Source organism: Hyperolius riggenbachi, chromosome 10, assembly GCF_040937935.1.
Source record: "Hyperolius riggenbachi isolate aHypRig1 chromosome 10, aHypRig1.pri, whole genome shotgun sequence".
Taxonomy (NCBI): Eukaryota; Metazoa; Chordata; class Amphibia; order Anura; family Hyperoliidae; genus Hyperolius; species Hyperolius riggenbachi.
In genome coordinates, this window is record NC_090655.1 from 228098617 (window position 1) to 228122326 (window position 23710).

General features: G+C 44.8%; 1 protein-coding gene across 1 annotated transcript in view; it reads left to right on the forward strand.

The window, feature by feature from the left end:
- The first annotated feature begins 312 nt into the window (after positions 1–312).
- The window catches only part of LOC137536866 (zinc finger protein 665-like), a 34125-nt gene continuing 10727 nt past the window's right edge, over positions 313–23710 (forward strand). The window contains exons 1-3 of the mRNA XM_068259050.1: positions 313–342; positions 9288–9392; positions 15143–15722. Of these exons, the coding sequence (XP_068115151.1) occupies positions 313–342; positions 9288–9392; positions 15143–15722 (715 nt within the window). The remainder of the gene's footprint in view (positions 343–9287; positions 9393–15142; positions 15723–23710) is intronic.

The following is a 23710-nucleotide window of genomic DNA, read 5'->3' on the forward strand; positions in this document are numbered from 1 at the left end:
ATCTAAGTGAGTACTTTGTCTTCCACTAACCACAACGGGTCATTTGCAAACGGACCCTGTGAATTTTAGGGTCTAAAAGCGGTGCAATTTTTCAGCATGCTTTTAGGCCCTAAAACTTGGAAAAAACATCACACTGCAGAGAGATCTGAAGCCATCCCTGCACTCACTCACCTCCCTGGGTTCCAGCGCTGCAGTTCTCTCTCCGTCCTCCGGGTGGCGCTGTAGCCCTATGGTGAAATTGCCGGCTGTTGTCATGACGACAGACAGTGATCTCACGAGGGGGAAGCAGAGCCTCGGAGGAGAGGAAGAAGAATGGCGGCCAACGTCCAGATCCCCCGGGAGGTGAGTCAAAATCCCTGCTGCGCGCATTGCTCTGCATAGACCTCCCGGCGGCTACCATGAGTGCAGCTCAGGATAAACGCTCCTAGCTTGTTTCTTCTACCCCGAGCTGGACTCATGATAACCGCGAAGGAGGTTAATAATATCAAATGTCTGTTTGCTGATTATACAGCAAGTCAGTGGTGGTATAGTCCCAGCAGATTGGCAGCTAAACACGCACTAACAGCTTGGTAACCACCCAGATTAAGGTCCCATTTTCACTGCATGCGTTTTGATTCGATTTTCTGAAAACATTCGGTTTTCCGTTCGCAATGACGCTGTAATGCAAATCATGGTGTGGCGTGTCCACAAGTGCAATACGATTTTTTATGCAAATGTGCTGCCTGCTGCAGTTTTAGGGTGTATATATAATCTTCAAAGGCAGCGCAAAAACACCTCATACAAAAAAACCTGCCGCTAGGCAATTTTCTTATGATTTCCGTTTCAATGTAACTCCGCTAACCAATTCAATTAAAAAACTCAAAACGCATTAGCAAATGTGAAAATCACACAGAATGCAAATATTTGAAATTTACAGTGTAAATGGGCCTTAACTGACTGTGTGATCCTGACCTACAAAAGACTGGTGGGTACCCCACCCACCAGTCTGGGAAGAGAGTCCAAAGTTTGCTACAAGTCAATGGATTTACGAGGTTTCAAAAATGAGTAACAAATGCTCGCTGTCTGCTGGAAATCACTCCTGCAGCAAGATGGGGTTTCTGGACATGTTTTTAAATTACAAATAGAGATGGAAAGATCCTTGTTAATCGCAAATTACGAAAAGTCTTGTGGAGCAACAATTTGTCTGTACAGTTTTCTGTTCCAATATAAGTTTATTAAAAGTGCAAAAGAGAAACAACGTATAAATTACAATACATTTTGTTTAACGTTATAAGGATTTGTTGCTGCTTACATCAACTTGTAGCAATAGGGTATTGTACCATGTTAGCCATCAGTAAAAGCAAGAATATGATACCATTTATTGGCTTAACTTAAAGGATACCCGAGGTGATATGTGACAAGATGAGATAAACGTGTGTGTACAGTGCCTAGCACACAAATAACTAAGCTGTGTTCCTTTTTTTTTTCTTTTTCTGCCTGAAAGAGTTAAACATCAGGTATGTAAGTGGCAGTTCCTGTGAGTCAGACTACAGTGTGACCCTCGCTGATAAGAAAATCCAACTATAAAACACTTTACTAGCAGAAAATGGCTTATGAGAGCAGGAAAGAGATAAAAAAGGTCAATAGTTCATAGATTTTAGCTCTGGCATAATGAATGCGTCATTGAGCAAAAACAATAAAACAGTAAAAACTGGGGATTCTCAGGGATTTATTTATTTTCAAAAGCACTTAGTAAATGGCAGTTGCTCCGTCCAACTGCCAAAAAACTGTGTAGCAAGCAGGGAGGCTGGCCAGCATCATTGTTTAAATCCTTTTTAGGGAATATCTTTATAAAGAATAAAAGCCCTGTTGAGAATCCCCTATGAAGAGATGGACTAGTCCAAAACCTGTCACTTCTGTCAAATTTCTACTACCTACTGTAAGTGAGAGCAACATAGGAGAAAAGTAATGTATGGCTCATTTTACTCTGAAAAAAAAAGTACTTATTTGTCTATGCTTGCACATATTTTAAATTTTACATTTTTTGCCATAGTGCCCCTTTAAAGAGACTTTGAAGTCTCTTTTTTTTACCTTCTTTTGTTTAACAATCCTCTTCAGCTTTACTGCCAGAGTTAAATTGCCACGTCCCCACAACAGAGGAGTGATTTATTTCTAGAGATAGCCGTGCAAAGCCCCCAGGCTCACAGGGCTTCACTTCCTCGAAGACAGAACTTTACACTGTAGCACTGCCTCCTCAGTAATCAATCTCTGCGGATCAATGGTAAAAATAAAGTCCACTGCGCTCTCACTACATTAACCACTTTACCCCCGCGCGTACGTATTTCTCCGTCCCTTTTTCCATCCTTTAACCCCCAGGGACGGAGAAATACGTACTTTCCGCGCTCATGCCGCTGTCCGCGCTGCCGCTAGTAAACACGCCGCCCGCCGCTAGTAAACACGCCGCCGCCCGCTCGCCCGGAGATCAATGAACGGGAAAATCCATTCCCGTTCGTTGATCTAAGCCCCGCAATGATCCGCTGCCGCTCGGCTGAGCAGCACGACCATTGTGGGGAAAAAAAAAAGTTCTCAGCCTCTTTCTACTTCCTGCAAGCGTCCTTCCGGACGCTTGCAGGTCGCATAAACAAAATGTTACTGTGGCCATCTTGTGGCCAAATAGTAAAACTACATCCAGAGCATTTTTCACATAGAAATAAATTAGTTTAACACACAAAATTAACCCTTTACCTCCCTACTGCCCAATTTTTTTTTCTTGTAATTTAAAAAAAAAAAAAATTACAATTAAAAAAAAAATACATAAATAGTTATCTTAGGGACTGAACTTTTTAAATATTTATGTCAAGAGGGTATAACACTGTTACTTTATAAACTATGGGCTTGTAATTAGGCATGGACGCAAAACTGAAAAAAATGCACCTTTATTTCCAATTAAAATATTGGCGCCAAACATTGTGATAGGGACATAATTTAAATGGTTTTTATAACCGGGACAAAAGGGCAAATACATTTCATGGGTTTTAATTACAGTAGTATGCATTATTTACAAACTATAAAGGCCAAAAACTGAAAAACAATTTTTTTCCCACGTTTTTTCCTATTTTCCCATTAAAACACATTTAGAATAAAATAATTCTTGGCATAATGTCCCACCTAAAGAAAGCCTAATTGGTGGCGAAAAAAACAAGATATAGTTCATTTCATTGCGATAAGTAATGATAAAGTTATAGACGAATGAATGGAAGGAGCGCTGAAAGGTGAAAATTGCTCTGGTGGTCAGGGGGTAAAACCCCTCAGTTGGGAAGTGGTTAAATATGACCTAAAATAAAGAAAACAAACTGCACATCGCGTGATTCTGACTATATATGCACTTTTGTAACACGACCCCTGCAAGTGTGAAAGCGTGCCTCTACTCGTGACACCACCACCAACATCAAAGGGGCTCACCAGATTAAAACCACCTCATTTTTCAGGTGGGTCTCAAGTAGAGATGTCGCGAACGGTTCGCATGCGAACGGTTCCAGGCGAACTTTGGGGGGTCGCGTTCGCCTGCTTCAGGCGAACTTTTGCGGAAGTTCGATTCGCCCCATAATGCTCTATTGAGCAAAACTTTGACCCTCCATATCATTGTCAGCAGACACATTATTGCCAAACACACTGGTCTCACTGCTGTAAGCTTGCCCACCCTCCCTCCTCCAAGCAAGGTCCTTATACCATTTGACTCAGTTGTCTGCCTACACTAATTAGTTATGGGACAGCTGCTACACACTCTGCTAAGGAGATTTTAATTAGCCTCTTGTGGGTCCCCACCTCCCACCTCCCTCCTCCAAGCAAGGTCCTTATACCATTTGACTCAGTTGTCTGCCTACACTAATTAGTTATGGGACAGCTGCTACACACACTGCTAGGGAGATTTTAATTAGTCTCTTGTGGGTCCCCACCTCCCTCCTCCCACCTCCAAGCAAGGTCCTTATACCATTTGACTCAGTTGTCTGCCTACACTAATTAGTTATGGGACAGCTGCTACACACTCTGCTAGGGAGATTTTAATTAGCCTCTTGTGGGTCCCCTCCTCCCACCTCCCACCCTTCTACCGGAGGGAGGAGGGTCTCATCTGCCAGGGAATTATCCTATTTCAAAAATCAGTATACATCATACCATGGCTGGGAATCGAACCCAGATCTCACTGTGTGGTGGGCAAGCACACTAACCACGGTACCACTACAGTAGTAACTGAAGCTGGCCTAAAATTTACCATTTATGCTCAATGCAATAGAAACATTAGGTTGCTTAAAGGGAACCTTAACTGAGAGTGATATGGATGTTTCCTGTAAACAATACCAGTTGCCTGGCAGTCCAGCTGATCTTTGTGACTGCAATAGTGGCTGAATCACACCCTGAAACAAGCATGCAGCTAATCCAGTCTGACTTCAGTCAGAGCACCTGATCTGCATGCTTGTTCAGGGGCTGTGGCTAAAAGTATTAGAGACACAGGATCAGAAGGCAATTCAGGCAACTGGTATTATTTTAAAAGGAAAAATCCATATCCTTCTCCGTTTAGGTTCCCTTTAAGGATTTGTAGCATAAAAGCCAACTCACATTGGCTGGGATTTGAACCTGGGTCTCACTGTGTGGTGGGCAAGCACACTAACCATGGTACAACTACAGTAGTAACTGAAGCTGGCCTAAAATTTACCATTTATGCTCAATACAAGAGAAAAAGTAGACAAGACAAATAACATTTATATCACACTTTTCTCCTGACGGACTCAGAGCACCAGAGCTGCAGCCACTAGGGCATGCTCTATAGGGAGGAGGGAGGAGAGAGGTGGGAGGAGGGAGGTGGGAGGGAGGAGGAAGGTGGGAGGAGGGAGGTGGGAGGAGGGAGGTGTGAGGAGGGAGGTGTAAGGAGGGAGGTGTAAGGAGGGAGGTGGGAGGAGGGAGGTGGGAGGAGGAGGTGGGAGGAGGGAGGTGGGAGGAGGGAGGAGACCCACAAGAGGCTAATTAAAATCTCCCTAGCAGAGTGTGTAGCAGCTAGGACCTTGCTTGGAGGAGGGAGGGTGGGTCCTCCAGCAGTGATGTGTATTTCACTCAATCAGGTGTGCCTCCAGGTATTAGAGCTCTTGAAACATGTTTTCTATCATTTTTCCAGCCGGTAGAATTTTTTAAAATTTTCAAAGTTTGCCTCCCCATTGAAGTCTATTGCGGTTCGCGAACTTTTTCGCAAACCGAACCTTTCGCGGAGGTTCGCGAACAGGGTTCGCGAACCTAAAATCGGAGGTTCGCGACATCTCTAGTCTCAAGCTCAATTCTGTGTTGCACTAGGTCTCTCAGTGAACACACCATCCAGCAGATTAAGGATCACTTTTAATCTTCATAAAACTTCAAATAAAAGCACAATAAAAACTCTCATTGGGTAGTATGTTCCAACCATGTAGCATTACATCCGTGCTTCTAGCACCAATCTCCTACTTACAGACTCCAAGATAGATATAGGCGTATCTAAGTCGTGATCCTTAGGGCTGTGGATGACTTCCGAGTGGCGTCCCGCACTATGAAAGACCCCACTACTTTCGGGCTTCCCCTCATGCGTTTCGTCATCGACCAGACTCATCAGCCCCTGATGAGTCTGGTCGATTATGAAACGCGTACCGCGGAGCCAGTGCGCGTGACGTCAACAAGCTCGGGAGCCAGCGGCGGTGAGCAAGGGGAAGCCTGAGGGGAAGCCCGAAAGTATTGGGGTCTTTCATAGTGCGGGATGCCACTCGGAAGTCGTCCACAGCCCTAAGGCCCCGTTCACATTACAGACGCGGACGCACACCATCCGCGTTTGTATGCGTTGCGTGGCTGATCCCATCACTGAAAAGTGAATGGGACAGGCGCGCGTTTTTGCAAAAAATGCGTGCAGCATGCATTCCCGGACCGCACAGGTCCGGAACGCATGCAGTGTGAACATCAGACAGTGCACTCTATGCACTGTCTGATGTTGTGCGTGTTGGCCTCCCGCACGCGTTTCCAAAACGCGGCTGGAAACGCGTGCGGTGTGAACGAGGCCTAAGGATCACCACTTAGATACGCCTATATCTATCTTGGAGTCTGTAAGTAGGAGATTGGCACGAGAAGCACGGATGTAATGCTACATTGTTGGAACATACTACGCAATGAGTTTTTATTGTGCTTTTATTTGAAGTTTTATGAAGATTAAAAGTGATCCTTAATCTGCTGGATGGTGTGTTCACTGAGGGACCTAGTGCAACACAGAATTGAGCTTGAGACCCACCTGAAAAACGAGGTGGTTTTATTCTGGTTAGCCCCTTTGATGTTGGTGGTGGTGTCACGAGTGGAGGCACGCTTTCACACTTGCATGGGTCGTGTTACAAAAGTGCATATATAGACAGAATCACGCGATGTGCAGTTTTTCTTTATTTTAGGTCGTATTTAATGTAGTGAGAGCACAGTGGACTTTTTTTTGCCATTGGTCTTCAATATAAGGATATCCCCACAGCGAACTCACAGGACTATATACACATCTCTCTGCAAGGACTTTTTTGGTGACTATATATGAAAGATCAATTTGTGCAATATAGTGGCGCAGCCAGTGATATTATAAATCTCTGCGGATCGCCGCCTCTCCCCGCTCCTCTCAGTCTTCTTTCCCTGAGAGGGCCGGGGAGGAGGCGGAGATCCGTGGAGATTGATTGTGGAGAGGCAGAGCTACAGCTCAAAGCTCAGCCTCTCCAGGAAGAAAAGCCCTGCGAGTCAGGGCAGCATGATCTGCGACTTTTAAAGTCGTAGAACTTTGCAGGTCGTTTTCTATGTTCTAAATCACTCCTCTGCCGCGGGGACGCGGCGATTTAACTCTGGCATTAAAGCTGAAAAGGATTGTTAAACAAAATAAGATAAAAAAAAAGATTTAAAAAGTAGATTATTTAAATATAAAATAAAACTGTGGAATATCTTAAACAATTGTATCGATCTTCCTTCTCCTAAAAATGATTTTTATTTCATTAGTTTATTTTCACCTCAGGCGTCCTTAAAAATAATTAGAGTAAACAAGCTTAACCATCCTGGCGGTATGGACGAGCTCAGCTCGTCCATCACCGCCGGAGGCTGCCGCTCAGGCCCTGCTGGGCCGATTTGCACCAAATAAAGAGCAGCACACGCAGCCGGCACTTTGCCAGCCGCGTGTGCTGCCCGATCGCCGCCGCTCTGCGGCGATCCGCCGCGAGCAGCGGCGAAAGAGGGTCCCCCCAGCCGCCTGAGCCCAGCGTAGCCGGAACAAAAAGTTCCGGCCAGCGCTAAGGGCTGGATCGGAGGCGGCTGACGTCAGGACGTCGGCTGACGTCCATGACGTCACTCCGCTCGTCGCTATGGCGACGGTGTAAGCAAAACAAGGAAGGCCGCTCATTGCGGCCTTCCTTGTTTATTCTGGGCGCCGGAGGCGATCGGAAGAACGCCTCCGGAGCGCCCTCTAGTGGGCTTTCATGCAGCCAACTTTTAGTTGGCTGCATGAAATAGTTTTTTTTTAATTTAAAAAAAACCCTCCCGCAGCCTCCCTGGCGATCTTATCAGAACGCCAGGGTGGTTTTAAGGCTGTATAGCCTTTGTCGGGCTTCAATCCTGTTTGCTCACAAGATGTTGTAACAGACAACTACTGTATATACATGCAACATCAAAAGGGGATAGGTACATAGATTTTTTTCAAGCATAAATACACATCATTAAGATGCCTTAAAATGGTGTGAGAGAGGTTGTTAGCTGAGATTAGACTCATTAATTACACAATAGTCACAGAATTGGGACTCAGACTGTCACAGAGGCATCATAAATTCCAAGTTCACAAGTTTCGCTACAAACAGAGAAGATGCAATGTAGACTGAGAAAGATTTTTGGCATTAAATATCATCAACCTCGTACCGATATAAAAAGTTTTTGTCCTTATTCAAGCCTTTGTCCTCAGATTTGAACCAATTTATAAATTTTGTTTCTGATATTAATCTATCTTTTGACAATTTGAAGCCACCCTCCAGGGCAGTGACACGAAGATCATTCAAGCTCATGAGCTTTACTCACCTGGGGCTTTCTCCAGCCCCTTGCAGCCGACTGTCCCACGCTGACCGCTTTGCTCCCCGCTGTCCCTGGCTCACAGCTCGGTATTCAAGCCGGCCGCGGGGTCGGGCTTACTGCGGCTGCGTGAACTGCCACTGTCAATCATGGCCATGTGGGCCGTGGCGAACTGCGCTGGCGCAGTAGTTCGCGCCTGCGCAGTTCGCTGCGGTCCACGTGGCCATGACCGCAGTCGGCCTGAATACTGAGACCGGGACAGCGGCGGGAGCGTAGCGGTCGGCGTGGGACAGTCGGCTGCATGCAAGGGGCTTGGACTATTTTTCGCTCATAACTCCTTTAATGTGCTTGGGATGGAAACTGTCATACCTTAGGTATGTGGGACGGTTTGGTTTGTACATCAACGTGAACGTATTAAAGTTCACAAATAGGAAGGTACATTATATTCTATTATACAGGAGTAGTATAGTATTAAACTTTTTCAATTATCTTATGCTATAGCGCTAAGCAATAAAAAAAAAAAAAAAAAAAAATGATGTCGACCACGGGAACTCCTAAGAGAAAACAGCGTTGTTGTTTTTAAAGAGTTGATGCTACCTTTTATTGAGTTATTATACAAAACTACTTTTTACATTTTTTTGAATAAAGATACCTTTTGTACATTTATCTAGAATATATTTTTGATTGCATTGAGGCAGAAGTTCTCTGCAGCAACAGACCCCATGTGAGGGGTTAATGACATGAGAGATTTCTGTCTGTGAGCAGGGGCGTAGCTTGGTGGGGGCGGGGTAGGACATGTGCCCCCGGGCGCTGACCCCCAAAGAGCGCCCAGACACGTTTACTTTTTTTTGTTAGAGCAGCCCCCCTGCGCCCCCATCCTCCACCCTCCCTGTGCTCTGGAAGATCAGAGCAGGGAGACAGGCTATATGGCCATTCAGCCTTCTATAAAACTTCTCCCTACGCCCCTCCACTCCTGGGAGAACTGATAAGGACCTGCTGGTGCTTGCAGGGATGAGACTGCAAGGTCCTAATGCTGTCTTGTTAAAGTGAAGTTGCCCATACATCTGGCGATGGTGGGCAGATTTGACCCAGAGACAGATCTCTCTCAAATCAAACCTGATTAGAGAGAGATCTGTCGTCTACCCATACTCCACAGGGCTCTTTCCATCCCAAATCAATTTCCCTGAAGTCACTGTACACCACAGTTAAAGTTAATACACATTCTCTAGAGCTGGCATGGAGGAAGAGGCGGAGCTACTGACAGGAAGTTCCAGGTTAGAGGAGAAGTAACAGGAAGTAAAGAGAAGACATTGCTGGGTCTGGCATCAGAGCAGGTAATTATTTTTGTAGGTCCTACTTGCTGAGACTAGTAGTGCACAAAGAAAGAGATGTCAGTTTGACATACTTGGATTTGTAGTTCCACATATGTATGGGGGAGGGATTAGAGGACATGCAGGGAGTCTGTGGTTATACTTCAAAACATTTAATAAAGTTTCTAGCAGAGCTTGTAATGCCAACACAGAGAGCAATGGGCATGCTGGGGTTTTACGTCAACACATCCTTCACAGCCACCAATGGGGAGTGATGGGACTTTAGTTCTACATACCACAGAGTGTGTGCTGAGATGTAATTCTCAGAGAAAGGCCAGTATGACATGCTGGGACACACAGTTCAACAGTTCCAAAACGGATTCCACATTTGGCCAACTACTGAGGACCTACTATGATGTGAACTTTTGTAGCCACAGCTGTAAAATTCTGTAATATGTGCTCAGTAGGAGCCCAGCTGAAAGAGTTTACCGCGGACTCTGTGGGAAGAGCTGCATTTTGCTGTACAGAGTCATACCTCCCAACTTTTTGAGATGAGAAAGAGGGACACTTAAGTCACACCCCTGATCATGCCACCATCACACCCCTAGTCATGCATGCCATAAAGATTTCATAAGCAAAATCTGTTTTATAATTCAAACCACACTGGTCCTTTCCATCCTAGTTAATTTTCCTTCATATTAACATTTTAAAATTAGCAATGTATCAATTTAAAGGATGGGAATAAAGTCAATCAAACACATTTTTAGTAGAGAAATATATATATATTTACTGTACAAGAGGGACAATGTCCTGAAAGAGGGACAAAGGAGGAAAGAGGGACTGTCCCTCCAAAAGAGGGACAGTTGAGAGCTATGCAGAGTGCAAGTGAATAGAGCATAGCCTAGAGCTCTTACTGCTGGAGTTCAACTTAAAAGAAATCCTCCGGCATTTAGTCTGACAAGGTTTTCAGTTAAAGTGTACTTGGGGCTTCCTCCAGTCCCCTCCAGCCTGATCGCTCCCTTGGTGCTGTCCTCCGCTTCTTGATTTTCCATAAAGGCTCCTGGTATCTTCAGCCAGTCGGGGCCAGGGATGGGCTAACAAGTAGTGAACTCCTCGGATTAGAAATTGTAATGAAGATTAACCTCTTAAGGACCATGGTAATAAAAACCCTCCTAAAGACCAGGCCACGTTTCACAAAATAGGCCACTGCAGCTTTAAGGCTTCGCTGCAGGCCGTACAACCCAGCACACAAGTGATAACCCCCCTTTGATCCCTGCTGGGATGTTTATTTATTTTCATGTAAATATTTTTTTGTTTTAGTTTTCAATAAAAATGCCTATTTCTTTATTTTTTATACTCCCCGCCCTCCAATCACCGTGATCGGCTGTCATAGACATCAGCCTATGACAGCCGATCATTTCTTGGCTCTAGAGGGGACAGCCAGGTGACACGGCTGTCCCCAGTACAGCACTGCCGTAGATCACAGCTCTGTACTGTGTTAATAGACGCTGGGAGACTGATGGCGGAGCGGAGCTCGGTCATCCAAGCGGAGATGCGCGTGCATCGGCGTGACGCGGTCGCCTAGTGGTTAGTTACATACAAGTTTGACTGCGGGATACGGGGGGTTAACTCACCCAGAAGATCCTATGTGTCTCATTGCTCTCATACGTGACCTATGGGACGCATTCCACCACTCACCACCGCACATCCTCCTTCCAGCGGTGGTGGATCACGTCCCATAGGTCGCGTATGAGAGCAATGAGACGCATAGGGTCCAGGGACTTCTGGGTGGGTTAACCCCCCGTACAATTTGTAATCCGAGTAATTCACTACTCAGAAGCCCATCCCTGGTCGGGGCCAGTTGGCACATGTGCAATGTGGCTGTTTGCGCTTCCGTGGGCCAGGAGAGTTCTGCGCCTGCGCAGTCGTACTGTGCTGGTGCAGAGAGCTCCCGGCGGCGGAGCAGACGCTGCATAGTTAGCCCGACTGCCAAAGATAAATACTGGGAGCATTTACGGAAGATCCAGGAGGCTGAGAACAGCACCCAGAGAGCGATCAGGCTAGAGGGGGCTACATTTTTCTTTTAATCTCAGGTTTCCTGTAAGATTGGAGATGGCTGATGGAAATGGCTGATTACCGGCATACGTGGCTATACAGCAGTGGCCGGTGTCACAGCACAATGTGAAGCTAAAGGTAAATCTGAAAATAGCAACCTAACACCCCACAGTGGCATATATGCTCCAGCAGTCATATTGGTAGAAAATAGCTGTGAATACAACATGGGCATAGCTATAGTGCAGAGTGTTGTGAAGCCCAATATACAGTACAGACCAAAAGTTTGGACACACCTTCTCATTCAAAGAGTTTTCTTTATTTTCATGACTATGAACATTGTAGATTCACACTGGAGGCATCCAAACTATGAATTAACACATATGGAAATATAGTACATAACCAAAAGTGTGAAACAACTGAAAATATGTCATATTCTGGCTTCTTCAAAGTAGCCACCTTTTGCTTTGATTACTGCTTTGCACACTCTTGGCATTCTCTTGAGCTTCAAGAGGTAGTCACCTGAAATGGTCTTGCAACAGTCTTGAAGGAGTTCCCAGAGATGCTTAGCACTTGTTGGCCCTTTTGCCTTCACTCTGCGGTCCAGCTCAACCCAAACCATCTCGATTGGGTTCAGGTCTGGTGACTGTGGAGGCCAGGTCATCTGGCGCAGCACTCCATCACTCTCCTTCCTGGTCAAATAGCCCTTACACAGCCTGGAGGTGTGTTTGGGGTCATTGTCCTGTTGAAAAATAAATGATGGTCCAACTAAACGCAAACTGGATGGAATAGCATGCCGCTGCAAGATGCTGTGGTAGCCATGCTGGTTCAGTATGCCTTCAATTTTGAATAAATCCCCAACAGTGTCACCAGCAAAGCACCCCCACACCATCACACATCCTCCTACATGCTTCATGGTGGGAAACAGGCATGTAGAGACCATCTGTTCACCTTTCCTGCGTTGCACAAAGACACGGTGTCAAAAATCTCAAATTTGGACTCATCAGACCAAAGCACAGATTTCCACTGGTCTAATGTCTATTCTTTGTGTTCTTTAGCCCAAACAAGTCTTTTCTGCTTGTTGCCTGTCCTTAGCAGTGGTTTCCTAGCAGATATTCTACCATGAAGGCCTTATTCACACAGTCTCCTCTTAACAGTTGTTCTAGAGATGTGTCTGCTGCTAGAACTCTGTGTGGCATTGACCTGGTCTCTAATCTGAGCTGCTGTTAACCTGCGATTTCTGAGGCTGGTGACTCGGATGAACTTATCCTCCGCAGCAGAGGTGACTCTTGGTCTTCCTTTCCTGGGGCGGTCCGCATGTGAGACAGTTTCTTTGTGGCGTTTTATGGTTTTTGAGACTGCACTTGGGGACTTTTCGGACTGACTGACCTTATTTTCTTAAAGTAATGATGGCCACTCCTTTTTCTTTACTTAGCTGCTTTTTTCTTGCCATAAAACAAATTCTAGCAGTCTATTCAGTAGGACTATCAGCTGTGTATCCACCTGACTTCTCCACAATGCAACTGATGGTTCCAACCCCATTCATAAGGCAAGAAACCCAACTTATTAAACCTGACAGGGCACACCTGTGAAGTGAAAACCATTCAGGTGACTAACTCTTGAAGCTCATCAAGAGTGTGTAAAGCAGTAATCACAGCAAACGGTGGATACCTTTGAAGAACCTAGAATATGACATATTTTCAGTTGTTTCACACTTTTTGGTTATGTACTATACTTCCACATGTGTTAATTCATAGTTTGAATGCCTTCAGTGTGAATCTACAATGTTCATAGTCATGAAAATAAAGAGAACTCTTTGAATGAGAAGGTGTGTCCAAACTTTTGGTCTGTATTGTACATAGCAGTCCTCTCTAAACGCTGAGTCCTCCATTACACCCAGTGCAACAATAATATTCCATGTTAGAACAAGCACAGCAATAATGCCCCCCAAAATAAGTGCTACCAAGTGTGTCTACTGTAGTGTCTACTGTAGCCCTACTCTACTGTAGGGCTACCAAGTGTGTCTACTGTAGAAGTGTCCATTCAGTGAGAGTCCTCAGTGACAGAGGTCAGAGTGACACCAGGAAGGCAGATCAGGATACTTTACTTGTGTGGATGTGTTCCTTGTGCTGCCCCCCACCACCACCACCTTAAGGCAGCTGCTGCCTTTCTCTCTCCTGTGCCTCCTAGTCACTGACCAACATCCAGTCATTGAGGACAGTCTGTGTGTCCTCAGTGGTTTCCTGCTGGTGGGTGAGGAGCTCCTACCTATCCAGAGTGATTTATTGCCTCTACACAGCCTGGATCCCTGTAGTGCGCAGGCTGCTGATGCTTATTCTAGTGTGCCGGTGACTGGAAAGCTCAGCATTGTAACTTGTTCTCAGTCAGTTCAGCACATTGCAGGGGAGCTCTCAGGGTGGTGTCAGGATGGATGAGAGGTGTGTAGAGGATACAGGTGGGTGTTAGGGTAGAGGATGGGTGGGAAGGTGATGCTGGATAGGACAAGAGAGCAGGGCAGTGATATGTATACAACCACAGTGAAGGGTAGCCACATTGGGTGTAGTACAGAGGAGGGGTAGGGTGAGTGATAACAACGGGGTGATATAGTATAGAAAGGGTCAGCAGTTGCTGTATGGATAAGTGAGACGTAAGTAGGTGGAGGTCAGGAGAGATGAGTGAGCGTTAAGGTCAAAACACACGCTAGATTAAAATCGATGCACATAAATGAGTCACACAGCAGAAAAGACATTACCAAGCAAAAAAAAAAAACCCAGATAACAAGTAATAGTTTAAACAACTTTGTTCTTTCACACCAATATTCCAAACCATTATGTTATTCGAATATTGCACGTGCAAGCGGACGTAACATTTTACACGGCGTGCGCACATGCTCTGGGGCGACATTGTACATATGGCCGACTGCATGACATGTGCCCAATAGTTGTCTGAATAGAATTCCCAGCTGGATTGGGCAGAATACCAGATGCCAGTCGTTGTTTAACTGCTTGAGGACCACAGGCTTACACCCACCTAGTGACCAGGCTATTCTTTACAAATTAAGGCCACTGCAGCTTTAACAGCTGCAGCTCACTGCAAAGCCATACAACTTAGCACACACATGAATCTCCCCTCCTTTTCTTGCCACCAACAGAGATTTCTGTTGGTGGCATCTGATTGCTTCTGCGACTGTCATTTTTAAAAAAAATACTTTAATCATATTATATTTTTAAATAAAATCCTGTATTTTTTTATGATTTATCCCTCCCTCCACTTGACAGCCAATCCCTGCGTTTCACCTCTTATAAAAAGTAGAGATCAGCAGCACCAGGGAGATGTATTTTAAGCTCTTTATTGATGAAGCCCAGGTACAGCATCTTGGGTGCTATCTTATTCAGGATACCCATTTTTACATAAATTATTCTGGTTTCAGCATCAGAATCACACTTCCTAGATCTATATTTTGCTGTATATTGGTATGTAACCCAGCCTCCCAGTGATGCCTAGCTTATGCTATGATGTCAAGCAGCCTTCTGTCCTAGAGCACTGTGGGAGACCAGGCGTTGTTCCAGTTTACTTTTAAACACACATACTCTACATCCCGTAGTGATACACCTTGCCAGCAGTAAATTTGCTGCCACCTGTCCTTTCCCCAACAGCATGAAGTTGCTAGTACTCAGAGCTTACAGACAATATTTTTGTATATTTTCATTTTGTGGTTTTAGTGTGAAGATCATACTGATTTGAAAGCTGAGATTAAAGAGAAAGAGACGCATGTGAGAAATGATCAGCAGTCTATAGAGGAGGGTGACATAATAAGGACAAGTAAAGAGGAAGAAGAAGAGACCTATATGAGGGGAGATCAGCAGTCTATGGAGGAGAATGACATAATGAGGACAATTAAAGAGGAAGAAGAAGAGATGTATGTGAGGGGTGATCAGCAATCTATGGAGAAGAGTAACATGATGAGGACAGTTAAAGAGGAGGAAGAAGAGAAGTATGTGAGGGTTGATCAGCAGTCTATGGAGGAGAGTGACATGATGAGGACAATTAAAGAGGAAGAGGAGACATATGTGAGAAATGATCATCAGTCTATGGAGGAGAGTGACATGATGAGGACAATTAAAGAGGAAGAAGAGACATATGTGAGGAATGATCAGCAGTCTATGGAGAATAGTGACATGATGAGAACAATTAAAGAGGAAGAAGAAGAGAAGTATGTGAGAGGTGATCAGCAGTCTAAGGAGGAGAGTGAGAGGATTGGGGCAATAAAACCAGAGGAATGTAAGCAAGACATCCACACAGGTGAGTAATGAGCACTGCATGGATCATTGGTTTACACTGTATTGTCTATTTCCATAAGCAGATGTGATGATTAAAGGTGTCAGACAATAAGGAGATTCTCCCATCATTAAGATGGTTACTACAGCAGCAAAATAAAGATTAGTTTTTAAGTTTCAAATGTATTTTTACCATGCCAAGTTGGTTATCATAGTGTTTGTAGACTGTTTTTTTTTCAAAGGCCCATCTCCATTCCTCAGCATAACATCATGCTCCCACCAAATGAAGAGGAGATGCTGTACACCATATGAAAGGCCCATCTCTATTCCTCAGTATAACATCATAGTACCAACAAATGAGGAGGAGATACTGTACACCATATGAAAGGCCCATCTCCATTCCTCAGTATAACATCATAGTACCAACAAATGAGGAGGAGATACTGTACACCATATGAAAGGTCCATCTCCATTCCTAAGTATAACATCATAGTACCAACAAATGAGGAGGAGATACTGTACACCATATGAAAGGCCCACCTCCATTCCTCAGTATAACATCATAGTGCCAACAAATGAGGAGGAGATACTGTACACCATATGAAAGGCCCACCTCCATTCCTCAGTATACCATCACGTTCCCAACAAATGAGGAGGAGATACTGTACACCATATGAAAGGCCCATCTCTATTCCTCAGTATAACATCATAGTACCAACAAATGAGGAGGAGATACTGTACACCATATGAAAGGCCCATCTCCATTCCTCAGTATAACATCATAGTACCAACAAATGAGGAGGAGATACTGTACACCATATGAAAGGTCCATCTCCATTCCTAAGTATAACATCATAGTACCAACAAATGAGGAGGAGATACTGTACACCATATGAAAGGCCCACCTCCATTCCTCAGTATAACATCATAGTGCCAACAAATGAGGAGGAGATACTGTACACCATATGAAAGGCCCATCTCCATTCCTCAGTATAACATCATAGTACCAACAAATGAGGAGGAGATACTGTACACCATATGAAAGGCCCATCTCCATTCCTCAGTATAACATCATAGTACCAACAAATGAGGAGGAGATACTGTACACCATATGAAAGGCCCATCTCCATTCCTCAGTATAACATCATAGTACCAACAAATGAGGAGGAGATACTGTACACCATATGAAAGGACCATCTCCATTCCTCTGTATAACATCATAGTACCAACAAATGAGGAGGAGATACTGTACACCATATGAAAGGCCCATCTCCATTCCTCAGTATAACATCATAGTACCAACAAATGAGGAGGAGATACTGTACACCATATGAAAGGCCCATCTCCATTCCTCAGTATAACATCATAGCACCAACAAATGAGGATGGGATACTGTACACCATATAAAAGTAAGCTACATTCCTCAGTATAAAATCATAGTACCAACAAGGAGGAGATACGTCTGGGAGTTTGTGTGGGGGAAAGGGGACCCCCAGATGCCCACCCCTCCCCAGATTAAATGAAATGAAATAAAAATTTAACAATGAAAAAAAAAGTCCTTTATTAATTTTAATTAACAAAACATACTTACCTTTGGTTACTCCCACGCCCCGCTGCACACGATGATCCCTGCCTTGGACTTGACTTGCTGTACTAAGTATCGCAAACCCCAGAGCATCTTTTTGAAATTTCCTCCAGTGCCCCCATTGGTCCTTTTACAGACCAATGGGAATCCTCCCATCTTCACCCTCAGAACCCTGAAATGCTGTATATACCAGGGCTGTGGAGTCGGAGCAATTTTGGGTGCCTGGAGTCGGAATGGGGAAAAAAATGCACCGACTCCTAATGAATTTAAACTGTAATTAAAATAGAAAATATGATAAAATGTTTCTCAGATGATAGTCATCATAAATTATTTATATATACAGCAATAGCTGTGCTTAGTCCACACAAATGAAATAAACCAATCAAAATTAGTTACTTGAGCTGCTTGAATAAAGCAGTCCCCATATTTTTAAAGTCAGATATATATATCTGATTGTGACTATATATATGATGTGTACACAGGAATCTCTTATATAGCCTAAATAACATCTATGCTGTAAGAATAAAGTCTTATGTGTAGCTGTATCACTAATAGAGATGGTCAATGAGATGGAAATCATTCTGCGTTGATGCTGATTTATGCAAATGTATGCACTCTTTTTTTCTCATGAAATCAAATAATTTTTAAAAGGTAAGTTTTTATTTATTTTTCTTGTTAGCACAACAGTACAACATAACATTTGAATACAACTGTCAAAAACATAACTTATAACAGTTACTTATACGTAGGTCAAGGCCCTTAAGGGGCGCGAAAAGGAGAGGAAAGTGAAAAAGGTGAGAGAGGAGAGAAGGGGATCCTGAGTCGGATTTATTTGCAGTGTGTTATTTGAGAAAGGAAAGAAGAGATTAGAAACATTCGATCAGTATTATATCACATGTGGTTTTTTAATAATATTACTATTCATAATATTCTTGGAGATCATTCTGACCTGTATGGAGAAAATATCATGATAGTTGGGTTTATACATCTACAGAAGAGTTATGATTTGTAGTCTATTTATTCTAAATGGAAGTATTTAAACATCTACCTGGAGATTTCGGCAATGCTTATCACACCATCTGGACCAGATATTATCAAATTTTTTGGAGCAGTTTCTGCTTTTATATGTTAGTTTACACAGGGGTAGCATGTGGTTAACAGTGGAAATCCATTCGGCCCTGGAAGGTACCACTGATTGGTTCCAATGTGTCAGGACTATCTTCCTAGCTACATGGCATAATGTAAAGATCGTGGCTTGCTTATATTTATTGTAGCTGCTTTTCGGAAAAATTCCCAACATTGCTATTTTCACATTTAGATTAAATGGGAGGTCTAACACTCCCCCAATAGTTTTCCCCACCTGTTTCCAAAACCCTTCCAGTTTTGAACATGTCCAGAACATATGTAGGTAGGTTCCCACCTGTGCCCCGCATCTAGTACAGATATTAGAGTGAGCATTATTGATTTTGTGTAATCTACTTGGAGTAAAATACACTCTATGAAGAAATCAAATAGTTTGATATGTTGTTACATACCTGAGGCTTCCTCCAGCCCCTTTCAGGCCAATCAGTCTTTCGCTGTCCTCCTCCGCCACCTGGATCTTCTGCTATGAGTCCCATGAATTCAGCGAGTCAGCACAGTACAGCCGCATTCCGCTCCCACAGCCAGGAACATTCTGCAGCTGCGGCGGCGTGTTTGCATGCGCACTACGCCAGACTGGCTCGAGTACCTGGACTCATAGCAGAAGATCCAGGTGGCGGAGGAGGACAGCGAGGGTCTGATTAGCCTGAAGGGGGCTTGAGGAAGCCCCAGGTATGTATAAAGCTTTAATTTCATCTGTCTCAGGTTTACTTTGTTACACAGTAGTACTATACTCTACATATGCACTCTCCACAGAGCTGCAGGGAATCCACTGAGAATGTTGTGCACATTGAACACAGAGGTGTTGTCTATCACCCATAAACCTGGTTCAGATTGTGCATGAAGAATGTGTAATAGAGGAAGAATCTCCTTATTCCCCTGCAAAGTACCTGCACATCATTCTTACATGTACCCACAGTTACATTGCCAAGGGCCTGATAGATGTTCTTTGTTCCGGTCTGTACCTTTTACAAGTACTCTTACCAAGGAATAGTTTTAGTCTAAAGGGAATAAATATGGCAGTCTATGGATCCTTCTCACTTCAGTTGTCTTTAAAATTCCTTAGTGTGAGCAGTTAAGAGACGAATTTCAGGTTACATACTTGTAATCAACAAGATTGTAATATGCAAATTAGAGGAGTCAGAGTCGAGGAGTCGGTGGAATCCTAAACTGAGGAATCGGAGTTGGTGGATTTTGGTACCGACTTCACAGCCCTGGTATATACAGCTTGCAGAATAGTGTCATTTGAAGGATTGAAGTAAAGTGTTTTCGGTTCTTTTATCTCATTGTGTGCCTGACTGTGTTTCTACTATTGTGGGGCCTATTGATTTATTTTGTGTAGTCTGGCGTGGGTCAAGTATGTTTGGTGAAGTAAATATAATTGTGTAAGGTAAGCCTTTCTTGCAGGTTAGGGGACACTCTCTTAGCACTTGATAGTGCTTCATCCCAGTCTTCCTCATCTAGGTTGCTTCAAAATATCCCCAATTAAAGAGACTCTGACGCGACAAATAAAAAAAACCCCAAGAAAAAAAAGATACTTACCTAAGGAGAGGAACGGCTCTGGGTCGTATAGAGCCTTCCTGTTTCTCTCACAGTCCCCGCGTTCCAGCGCTGGCTCCTCCGTACAAATCTCCCGCTGCAGGAGGCTTCGAAAATCTTCAGGAGCCTGAGTGCTCCTGAAGACGAATGGCTCCGTACTGCACATGCGTGAAAAAGCATGCTTAGGCATGCGCAGTAGGGACGGCCTGTCTTTGGGGGCACTCGGGCTTCCGATACCTGCGGCAGAGAGCAGCCTCTGACCCATCGGTTGGAGACTGCTAATGGGGGAACCAGTGGTGGAGTGCAGCAACCATGATAGGAACGTGAAGGTTCCAAAGGACCCAAAGCCTTCTCTCTCCTTAGGTAAGTATCTGTTTTTGTTTTTTGCTTCAGACTATCTTTCAATGCTTAGCTGGGTCATTTTTTTTATGAAGTCTAGCATTGGAGAGAAATGTGTAATAATAGGAGGTGTACTGAATTGAGCTTGTATAGCGTGTGACAGCTGCATATACCTGAACCACTGAAAAACTGGTAGTGAGTACTGCGTTTTAAGTTCATTGAAAGATTTGTATTTCCCATTTTGCACTATTTGGCCTAGACATATGAGCCCTTTGCTTACCCAGAAATGGACACCGGGAAGGGACTGCATTTTGGCTAAGGAGGGGTTGAGCCAGAGCAGAGTGTAGTTTAACCATTTCCAGATTAGTATTGCTTGGTGTTCTATTGTGTGTTGCTGTTGGTGCCCCTGTGCATGACCTCACAGAACATCCAGTGCTAGTCTATGCAGATTTTTAGAGGATTCCCATATGTTGCAGGGTAGGGGCCTCTCATCTCTACCAGGAGTCCCTCAGTCAGTGCAGCTTTACTCAGACCTAGCCCCGGCTACCATTCAGGAGGGACATATGCTGTATTCTTTCACTATGACTCTAATGCGGGACAAACAGGTGGAGATTTCCCTGTCCACTGTCCTTTCAGCCGGGGGAACGATCACACACCATTCACTCAATGGAGGAGGGTAGGATGATTATGGAGGAAGCCAACATCCAAGTCAAACAACCTCCTACTCTGACCTCTGCCCCAAAGCTTCAATGCCCCAAGCATACCTGGAGGCCGGGTATCCGGAATTGCAATCCGTGAATTTCTTCTCTGAGCACATTGGATAGATAAATACACCTTTTAATGCTGTGTCTGCTGCCAGCTGGAGGCTATGCTGGGGGCAGGCCCGTAGTAGATGGGCACTATATGCCCCAGGGTTTCCATGATGCTATGTTCACCTAATGCTGGGACCTCATCCTCCCGGAACTCATGCCTGTTTGGTTTGTTCTGCAAGAAAAGACTGGCGGTACTGTTATGCTGCATCTTTGCCTCCATCTCCGGGCACAGGACGGCAGCCACCTCGTTGTATATTTAGTACATGTGAGAAATTACTGTGCACCTGTAGCATAAACAGTTCCCAGAAGGTTTTATTCCATTCCTTAGACAAACATGATCAATCTTGACATGCATCACAGAAAGTTGCCAAACCTGTGTATGTCGGAGTTGTAGCGGTGTGGAAGGGAGAGGTGACCAGGGGAAAATCCGGACGGCACTACAGCCGTTTCTCGCCGCTTGGGCGCTTGCTCACATGCGTGTCCGTATGGGTATGGCGCCGGAGAGCTTCCTGTATAGGACCTACTGTCCCCGCCTCCGGCGCCACCCCATTGGTGTGGAGTTGTGACGGGGAGAGGTCGGAGGTGAAGGGGCGGGGTTCCGCCGCCGTACGGAAAAAGACTGTGTTAGTGTTGCACATCTCATTGGTGCTGTGCAGTGCATTTGGGAGGGGCGGGAACGCCCAAATCGTGACATCGAACGTGTGTGAAACCGCTATTGGGTAAATTAAACATCGTGCACATCTCAAAATAAACATTATTAAACTATGAAGCAATCCATTGTGTGGATGGGAAAGAAAAAGGGGCATGTCACCGTGCTCTTGTGCAAATATGCATCTACATACACCATTTCTATGCATGAGTTATCAATTTCGCCTGTCTTATCTTTATCTTATAAAAAATTATTATTTTATTTCATCCAATAAAAACCCCATTTAAGGGGACCCCCGACCCTAAAAGAAAAACCCCGGTAAGAACCTGGGAGTGCTGGGCGAGACTTTGGAGACCATTTACTTTCTAGGTTATATTTAACCCTATCTCCGTCATACCCCATGAACAAAAAGGAGGAGGGAAGGGGCTATCATGTAATCATGCTACAGAGATGTTTCTTATTTTCGTTACTGTTACTTGGGAGAGGAGTTAGATTCACACACCTCATAACTGCCGGGACGACCTTTGTCCCCGCACCCGAGTATTCAGTCATGGGTCAAACTGGACCTTGGCAAAGTAGAAAAAGAAAGGGGAGGTGGGGGGAAAAAAAGAGAAGAAAGAAGAGGGTGGAAAACTATTGTCTCCCATGTATACCCTGGGGGAGAGCCATGGTGCGGACCTGTTCCACCCGTCGTGCGCAGGGAAAGGGGTACTCAAAAGTGGGTGGGTTCACCCCTGTAATCGGATGTCCGCATGGTGCCGCCTACGGCACCCCCAGACCCAGGTAGAAAGATTCATTACCCTGATACTATTCTGTTGGGCCCTATTGGGTCCATACATGTCCACCTATAGGGGACCTTTTAATGTTATTATGCCTATTGTTGCCCATGCGCTGCCCATGCGGACATACAACCAGATCTTACTTAGATGATAAACCCCTGCCTGTACTCAGCAGGAGGTCGCCAGGCCATCACCTCCAGGAAAGCACTTACCAAAGGAGGAAAAGTTAAAGAACAGAATTTCCCAGAAAGTTCCTTCACAGAAAGGGGAATCCAAAATATTCCACCAAGAAAAGGAGGGGCACCAAGTGTTCTAAGGTTCAAGAAAGCACGCCAACTCCAATCTATCATTCAGGCCCAAAGGTCCCATAGCTTCAGAGCGCAGGATGACCCTTGACTCACGTCTAGTTAATTCACGATCACGGTCACCCCCCCCCCGCCCCGACGGGGCCACATGCAGGAGGCCTGCAAATCTTAGACATCTTGCTCTCCCACCATGGACCTCCCTTACGTGTTCAATCAGTCTAGGACTGCCCTTGCCTGACTTGACTGAGTTGAAATGTTCCCCCACCCTCTCCTTGAGGGGGCGGGTGGTCTTCCCGACATAATAAAAGAGGCAAGGACAGAACACCACATAAGAAACAAACTTTGTCTGACATGTGATAAAGGCTCTCACCTCCCACTGCAGACCTCCCAAGCGATAATTAGTACCCTCCCACATATTGGCACAAAAATCACAGTGGCCACATTTGTGGTTGCCTTTGGGGCGATTGCTTGATAACCAATTCCGAATGGGAGGTGACCGATATTCACTTCGAACTAGTGTGTCCCCTAGGGTGGGGGCCCTTCTGAATACAACCCTGGGGGGGTCCGGGAACACCTTCTGTAGGGCTGGGTCTCTCACTATCGCCCCCCAATTTTTCTTTATAATCTCAGTCAATTTGGCTGACATTGGGGTAAAGTCAAAGGTAAGAGTCAGATTGTTATTCCCCTTATCTCTTCGACTCTCTGAGCCTCTCGAAAGGAGGGAGTTCCTGTCCATTTTCCTTGCCCTATCTTGGGCTTGTTCCAGACAATGCCTGTCATACTTTCTGGCTTCAAGTCTTGCAGTTAACTCTCGTGCCTGCACCTCAAAGGTCTCTATGTTGGAATTGTTTCGTCTTAGACGGAG